This window comes from Penaeus monodon, chromosome 31, assembly GCF_015228065.2.
Source record: "Penaeus monodon isolate SGIC_2016 chromosome 31, NSTDA_Pmon_1, whole genome shotgun sequence".
NCBI lineage: Eukaryota > Metazoa > Arthropoda > Malacostraca > Decapoda > Penaeidae > Penaeus > Penaeus monodon.
The window spans coordinates 18,366,390-18,374,554 of NC_051416.1; the positions used below are offsets into that span (position 1 = coordinate 18,366,390).

The following is an 8,165-nucleotide window of genomic DNA, read 5'->3' on the forward strand; positions in this document are numbered from 1 at the left end:
TAAATAATGACCATTTATAAAATCATAAATTAAAAAGCACACAGGTTTCGACATCATACAATCGGATACCTACAACATAGGGACTATAGTAAGCGTAGGTTTTGTACCATCCAGGTATTCCTCCCATGAGGTGCGTTCCCGGGGTGAAAGGGAAGAAGCGGCCACGCCCCAGGCTGTCGCGCGAGTCGCCTGCCATCACTCCTACTTTCTCCAAGCACTTTCCTGGGATTTTAGGAAAGAAGTTATGGAAAGTTATGTCTGACAAGGTGTGGGATCTATTCACCTCTGCGAATGCAACTAAAATGAGTCAGGTGTGAGGGAAATAAAATTCAGATGCAGATGTTTTCTCGACATACTCGTAGATAAAATGTAGTGTGCATTGTCTGAAGATATGTTGCCACACTGTGCTATGCATTGTGTGATTATATGTACTGCTGTGGGCTGTCCTTAGTGGTCTTACATAGCATGCAATGCGGACATTAAGAAGCAGGGATAAAGGAAATGTGAATAAAAATCTAGAACCAATGTCATTTAAAAATTTCAAATGAAAAGGTACCCTAGCATACACCATCATGCATGGGTATGTGGAAGATAACAGATCTAGACCTTGGAATGACTGGGGCAAGGTATATAAAGAAATGGACTGGTATGAGGGTGATAGAATGTATTAGGAAGACTGAAGAGAGACATGTTTGGAATAAGATTGTACAGCAATGCAAATGCCCCAACGGCAAGATGGCCACGGGAATGATATGACATGACATGACATGATTTCAGATACTCGCCTATCTCCGCGTCCTCCGCGCCATGAGGGCTGCTCTTACACTTTTTCTCGTCCGTGAGAGCTTCTTCCACGAATTTCTTCGTCGCCTCCCGACTCAGCACGTAGCCTCCACCTGCAGGATTAGGATAAGTAGAAGGAACAGTCCAGCTAAAGACATGCAAAGAGAACTGGAAACTGAAACGGAGGGAAAGCCGGCTGAATTAGCCAAGGGCTTGACGCGGTGGGACTACGATAAAAAATTAAGATTCATCACTGACAGGACTTTCCATACTCAGTCATTCAGTCTAAATGGCTGAGCATCATAACCTGATCTTCACTGACCTCCGCTCATGTAACCCTGCTTGGTGAAAGGCTTGAAGCGGGAGCCGAAGTAAATGGGGTAGTTTGGGTCATATGAGCTCAGCATGTAGCGCAGGTTCTCCACGATGACATACCTGCGGGGAAGAGAAGGTCAAGGGAGGGATGCTCAAATGAGCGGAGCTCAAGGGAGGGGAACTTGAATGAGAGGAGCTCAAGGGAGGGAAGCTTGAATGAAGGCCACAAGGGAGGGAAGCTCAAGGGAAGGAAGTTCAAAGGAAGGGAGGTCGAATTAGTAGAGCTCAAGGTAGGGGAATTTGAATGAGAGGAGCTCAAGGGAGGGGAGCTCGAATGAGTGGGTTCAAGGGAAGGGAGCTCGAAGGAAGGGAACCGAATGGGTAGGAGCTCAGATGAGGGGGAGTTTAAGGGAGGGGATCTCAAGGAAAGCGAACTCAAAGGAGAGGGGCTCATATAAGAGGAGCTCCAATGAGAAGAGCTCAAGGGGGACGAGCTCGAATAAGGGGAACTGAAAAGAGAGGAGCATATGTCATCCATGACATATGGCCTCCGCGTGGAAGCCGCTGGGGACGCCAGGCAGGTACAGGGGAAGCTTAAGAGAGTTGAGCTCGAATGAGGGGAGATCAAGGGAAGGAGCTCAAATTGGAGGGAACTCGAATGAGGGGAGCTCAAGGGGAAGGAGCTCAAATTGGGGGGAGCTCGAATGAGGGGAGCTCAAGTTGGAGAGAGCTCGAATGAGGGGAGCTCAAGGGGAAGGAGCTCAAATTGGAGGGAGATCGAATGAGGGGAGCTCAAGGGGAAGGAGCTGAAATTGGGGGGAGCTCGAATGAGGGGAGCTCAAGAGGAAGGAGCTCAAATTGTGGGGAGCTCGAATGAGGGGAGCTCAAGGGGGAGGAGCTCAAATTGGGGGGAGCTCGAATGAGGGGAGCTCAAGGGGGAGGAGCTGAAATTGGGGGGGAGCCCGAATGAGGGGAGCTCAAGGAAAGGAGCTCAAATTGTGGGGAGCTCGAATGAGGGGAGCTCAAGGGGGAGGAGCTCAAATTGGGGGGGGAGCTCGATTGAGTGGAGCTCAAAGGGAAGGAGCTCAAGTTGGAGGGAGCTCGAATGAGGGGAGCTCAAGGGGAAGAGCTCAAACTGGATTGAGCTCGAATGAGGGGAGCTCAAGGGGAAGGAACTCAAATTGGGGGGAGCTCGAATGAGGGGAGCTCAAGGGGAAGGAGCTCAAATTGGGGGGAGCTCGAATGAGTGGAGCTCAAGGGGAAGGAGCTCAAATAGGGGGGGAGCTCGAATGAGGGGAGCTCATGAGGGAGGAGCTCAAATTGTGGGGAGCTCGAATGAAGGGAGCTCAAGGGGAAGGAGCTCAAGTTGGAGGGAGCTCGAATGAGGGGAGCTCAAGGGGAAGGAGCTCATATTGGGGGGAGCTCGAATGAGGGGAGCTCAAGGGGAGGGAGCTCAAATTGGGGGGAGCTCAAATGAGGGGAGCTCAAGGGGGAGGAGCTCAAATTGGGGGGAGCTCGAATGAGTGAAGCTCAAGGGGAAGGATCTCAAATTGGAGGGAGCTCGAATGAGGAGAGCTCAAGGGGGAGGATCTCAAATTGGGGGGAGATCTAATGAGGGGAGCTCAAGGGGAAGGAGCTCAAATTGGAGGAGCTCAAGGGGAAGGAGCTGAAATTGGGGGGAGCTCGAATGAGGGGAGCTCAAGGGGAAGGAGCTCAAATTGGAGGGAGCTCGAATGAGGGGAGCTCAAGGGGAAGGAGCTCAAATTGGAGGGAGCTCAAGGGGAAGGAGCTCAAATTGGAGGGAGCTCAAGGGGAAGGAGCTCAAATTGGAGGGAGCTCGAATGAGGGGAGCTCAAGGGGAAGGTGTTCAAATTGGGGGGGGAGCTCGATTGAGGGGAGCTCAAGGGGAAGGAGCACATATTGGGGGGAGCTCGAATGAGGGGAGCTCAAGGAGGAGGAGCTCAAATTGGGGAGAGGAGCTCGAATGAGGGAAGCTAAAGGAGAAGTAACTCATATTGGTGTATGCTCGAATGAAGGGAGCTCAAAGGGAAAGAGCTCAAATTGTGGGGAGCTCGAATGAGGAGAGCTCAAGGGGAAGGAGCTCAAATTGGAGGGAGCTCAAGGGGAAGGAGCTCAAATTGGAGGGAGCTCAAGGGGAAGGAGCTCAAATTGGGGGGAGCTCGAATGAGAGGAGCTCAAGGGGAAGGAGCTCAAATTGAAGGGAGCTCAAGGGGAAGGAGCTCAAATTATGGGGGAGAGCTCGAATGAGGGGAGCTCAAGGAGAAGCAGCTCAAATTGGGGGGAGCTCGAATAAGTGGAACTCAAGAGGAAGGAGCTCAAATTGGGGGGAGCTCGAATGAGGGGAGCTCAAGGGGAAGGAGCTCAAATTGGAGGGAGCTCGAATGAGGTGAGCTCAAGGGGGAGGAGCTCAAATTGGAGGGAGCTCGAATGAGGTGAGCTCAAGGGGGAGGAGCTCAAATTGGGGGGAGCTCAATTGAGGGGAGCTCAAGGGGAAGGAGCTCAAATTGGGGGAGCTCGAATGAGGGGAGCTCAAGGGGAAGGATCTCAAATTGGGGGAGCTCGAATGAGGGGAGCTCAAGGGGAAGGAGCTCATATTGGGGGGAGCTCGAATGAGGGGAGCTCAAGGGGAAGGAGCTCAAATTGGGGGGGGAGCTTGAATGAGGGGAGCTCAAGGGGGAGGAGTTCATATTGGGGGAGCTCGAATGAGGGGAGCTCAAGGGGAAGGATCTCATAGTGGGGGGAGCTCGAATGAGGGAGTCAAGGGGGAGTCATATTGGGGAGGAGCTCAAATTGGGGGGAGCTCGAATGAGGGGAGCTCAAGGGGAAGGAGCTCAAATTGATGGGAGCTCGAATGAATGGAACTCAAGGGGAAGGAGTTCAAATTGGGGGAGCTCGAATGAGGGGAGCTCAAGAGGAAGGAGCTCATATTGGGGGGGAGCTCGAATGAGGGGAGCTCAAGGGGAAGGAGCTCAAATTGGGGGGAGCTCGAATGAGGGGAGCTCAAGGGGAAGGAGCTCAAATTGGGGGAGCTCGATTGAGGGGAGCTCAAGGGGAAGGAGCTCAAATTGGAGGGAGCTCGAATGAGGGGAGCTCAAGGGGAAGGAGCTCAAATTGGGGGAGCTCGAATGAGGGGAGCTCAAGGGGAAGGATCTCATATTGGGGGAGCTCGAATGAGGGGAGCTCAAGGGGAAGGAGCTCAAATTGGGGGAGCTCGAATGAGTGGAGCTCAAGGGGAAGGAGCTCAAATTGGGGGAGCTCGAATGATTGGAGCTCAAGGGGAAGGATCTCATATTGGGGGAGCTCGAATGAGGGGAGCTCAAGGGGAAGGAGCCCATATTGGGGGGAGCTCGAATGAGGGAAGCTCAAGGGGGAGGAGCTCAAATTGGGGGGAGCTCGAATGAGGGGAGCTCAAGGGGGAGGAGCTCAAATTGGGGGAGCTCGAATGAGGGGAGCTCAAGGGGAAGGAGCTCAAATTGGGGGGAGCTGGAATGAGGGGAGCTCAAGGGGAAGGAGCTCAAATTGGGGGAAGCTCAAGGGGAAGGAGCTCAAATTGGGGGAGCTCGAATGAGGGGAGCTTAAGGGGAAGGAGCTCATATGGGGGGAGCTCGAATGAGGGAGCTCAAGGGAAGGAGCTCAATTGGGGAACTCGAATGAGGGGAGCTCAAGGGGAAGGATCTCAATTGGAGGGAGCTCGAATGAGGGGAGCTCAAGGGGAAGGATCTCATATTGGGGGGAGCTCGAATGAGGGGAGCTCAAGGGGAGGAGCTCAAATTGGGGGGAGCTCGAATGAGGGGAGCTCAAGGGGAAGGATCTCATATTGGGGGGAGCTCGAATGAGGGGAGCTCAAGAGGAAGGAGCTCAAATTGGGGGGAGCTCGATTGAGGGGAGCTCAAGGGGAAGGAGCTCAAATTGGAGGGAGCTCGAATGAGGGGAGCTCAAGGGGAAGGATCTCAAATTGGGGGAGCTCGAATGAGGGGAGCTCAAGGGGAAGGAGCTCATATTGGGGGGAGCTCGAATGAGGGGAGCTCAAATTGGGGGTGGGGGAGCTCGAATGAGGGGAGCTCAAGGGGAAGGATCTCAAATTGGGGGAGCTCGAATGAGGGGAGCTCAAGGGGAAGGATCTCATATTGGGGGAGCTCGAATGAGGGGAGCTCAAGGGGAAGGAGCTCAAATTTGGGGAGCTCGAATGAGTGGAGCTCAAGGGGAAGGAGCTCAAATTGGGGGAGCTCGAATGAAGGGAGCTCAAGGGGAAGGAGCTCAAATTGGGGGAGCTCGAATGAGGGGAGCTCAAGGGGAAGGAGCTCAAATTGGGGGAGCTCGAATGAGGGGAGCTCAAATTGATGGAGCTCGAATGAGGGGAGCTCAAGGGAAGGAGCCCATATTGGGGGGAGCTCGAATGAGGGGAGCTCAAGGGAAGGAGCTCAAATTGGAGGGAGCTCGAATGAGGGAAGCTCAAGGGGGAGGAGCTCAAATTGGGGGGAGCTCGAATGAGGGGAGCTCAAGGGGGAGGAGCTCAAATTGGGGGATCTCGAATGAGGGGAGCTCAAGGGGAAGGAGCTCAAATTGGGGGGAGGTCGAATGAGGGGAGCTCAAGGGGAAGGAGCTCAAATTGGGGGGAGCTCGAATGAGGGGAGCTCAAGGGGGAGGAGTTCATATTGGGGGGAGCTCGAATGAGGGGAGCTCAAGGAGGAGCTCAAATTGGGGGAGCTCGAATGAGGGAGCTCAAGGGGAAGGAGCTCATATTGGGGGAGCTAGAATGAGGGGAGCTCAAGGGGAAGGATCTCAAATTGGGGGAGCTCGAATGAGGGGAGCTCAAGGGGAAGGAGCTCATATTGGGGGGAGCTCGAATGAGGGGAGCTCAAGGGGAAGGAGCTCATATTGGGGGGAGCTCGAATGAGGGGAGCTCAAGGAGAAGGAGCTCAAATTGGGGGGAGCTCGAATGAGGGGAGCTCAAGGGGAAGGAGCTCAAATTGATGAGCTCGAATGAGGGGAGCTCAAGGGGAAGGAGCTCATATTGGGGGGAGTTCGAATGAGGGGAGCTCAAGGGGGAGGAGCTCAAATTGGAGGGAGCTCGAATGAGGTGAGCTCAAGGGGGAGGAGCTCAAATTGGAGGGAGCTCGAATGAGGGGAGCTCAAGGGGAAGGAGCTCAAATTGATGGGAGCTCGAATGAGGGGAGCTCAAGGGGAAGGAGCTCAAATTGGGGGAGCTCGAATGAGGGGAGCTCAAGGGGAAGGAGCTCAAATTGGAGGGAGCTGGAATGAGGGGAGCTCAAGGGGAAGGAGCTCAAATTGTAGGAGGGAGCTCGAATGAGGGGAGCTCAAGGGGGAGGATCTCAAATGGGGGGGGGAGTTCGAATGAGGGGAGCTCAAGGGGGAGGAATTCATATTGGGGGGAGCTCGAATGAGGGGAGCTCAAGGAGAAGGAGCTCAAATTGGGGAGCTCGAATGAGGGGAGCTGAAGGGAAGGAGCTCAAATTGGGGGGAGCTCGAATGAAGGGAGCTTAAGGGGAAGGAGCTCAAATATGGGAGGGGAGCTCGAATAAGGTGAGCTCAAGGGAGAAGAGCTCAAATTGGGGAGCTCGAATGAGGGGAGCTCAAGGAGAAGGAGCTCAAATTGGGGAGCTCGAATGAGGGGAGCTCAAGGGGGAGGAGCTCAAATTGGGGAGAGCTCGAATGAGGGGAGCTCAAGGGGGAGGAGCTCAAATTGGAGGGAGCTCGAATGAGGTGAGCTCAAGGGGGAGGAGCTCAAATTGGAGGGAGCTCGAATGAGGGGAGCTCAAGGGGGAGGAGCTCAAATTGGGGGAGCTCGAATGAGGGAAGCTCAAGGGGGAGGAACTCGAATAAGAGGGAGGGGAGTACGAATGAAGAGGAGCTCAAGGAAAGAGAGCTCGAACGAGAGGGAGCTCGAAAGAAAGGAGCTCGAATGAAGGAAGCTCAAGGGAAGGGAGCTTGAATGAGGGGAGATCAAGGGAGGGAAGCTAAGGAGGGGATACCTCGAATGAGTAGAGCTGAAGGTAGGGGAACATGAATGTGAGGAGCTCAAGGGAGAGGAGCTCAAGGGAGGGGAGGACGAAAGAGTAAAGTTCGAGGCAAGGGAGCTTGAATGAGGGGAGCTGAAGGGGGTACCAGCTCGGATGAAGGGGAGCTTAAGGGAAGAGGGCTCGAATGAGGGGGAGCTGAAGGGAAGCGAGCTCAAGGGAGAGGAGCTCATATGAGGGGAGCTCGGATGAGAAGAGCTCAAGGGGGAGGAGCTCGAATAAGGGGAAATAAAAGGAGAGGAGCTCAAGGGAGGTGCTGTGAGGAACTACATATGGCCTCCGAAGTCAGGCAGGCACAGGGGGAGCTTGGGAGGAGGAGCTCAAATGAGGGGAGCTCGAATAAAGGGGAGTTCAAGGGAGGGGAGCTCGAATGAAGGGAGGTAAAGGGAAGAGAGCTCGGATGAGGGGAGCTGAACGGAGGGGAGGTCGTGTGAGGGGAGCTGAAGGGAAGGGTGCTCGAATGAGAGGGAGCTGAAGGGAAGCGAGCTTAAATGAGGGGAGCTCAAGGGAAGGGAGCTCGAATGAGGGGGAGCTCAAGGAGGGAAGCAGTATACAAAGGAAGAAGAGGGAAAGGGGGGACGAGGAGAAATGTTTGTTTAGCCAAAAACTGTTTGATTTTTTTACAGTATTCCACGGAGAAGAAAGGAGTACAGTGAGGGATACATATATTACCCCAAGATACGCTTTGGTATTATCACTGGAATTTCACGTAAATAAAAAGGGCTTACTAATGAAATCAGAGGGAAGCAATAAGTGATTTCAAACGTAAAAATATTTATTTTTTCATCAGTAATTTTTGGAAAGCTAGTTTAAATCATCGCGAAAGTGTAATTCCGTTCAAGCTGAAATACAGGTGCGGCGGCGTTGCAGGTGTTGTGAGAAAATACATTTGTCAGCCACGTGGAAGCCGCTTGGGACGCCAGCCAGGCACAGCGAGGGTGCCGGAGGGATAAGCGCTCATTAAAAAAAAATATATTTCGCCAACACCTATGCAAATAACTGATTAAC

At 53.5% G+C, this 8,165-nt stretch overlaps 1 protein-coding gene across 4 annotated transcripts in view; it reads right to left on the reverse strand.

Annotated features, from left to right (window-relative positions):
• LOC119593057 (glycoprotein-N-acetylgalactosamine 3-beta-galactosyltransferase 1-like) overlaps positions 1-8,165 on the reverse strand; it is a 33,479-nt gene that overhangs the window by 947 nt on the left and 24,367 nt on the right. For all 4 annotated transcript variants that reach the window (XM_037941962.1, XM_037941963.1, XM_037941961.1 and 1 more), the window contains exons 6-8: positions 1,106-1,218; positions 786-896; positions 74-222 (exon numbers count right to left, since the gene is read on the reverse strand). In XM_037941962.1, coding sequence (XP_037797890.1) covers positions 74-222; positions 786-896; positions 1,106-1,218 — 373 coding nt within the window. The remainder of the gene's footprint in view (positions 1-73; positions 223-785; positions 897-1,105; positions 1,219-8,165) is intronic.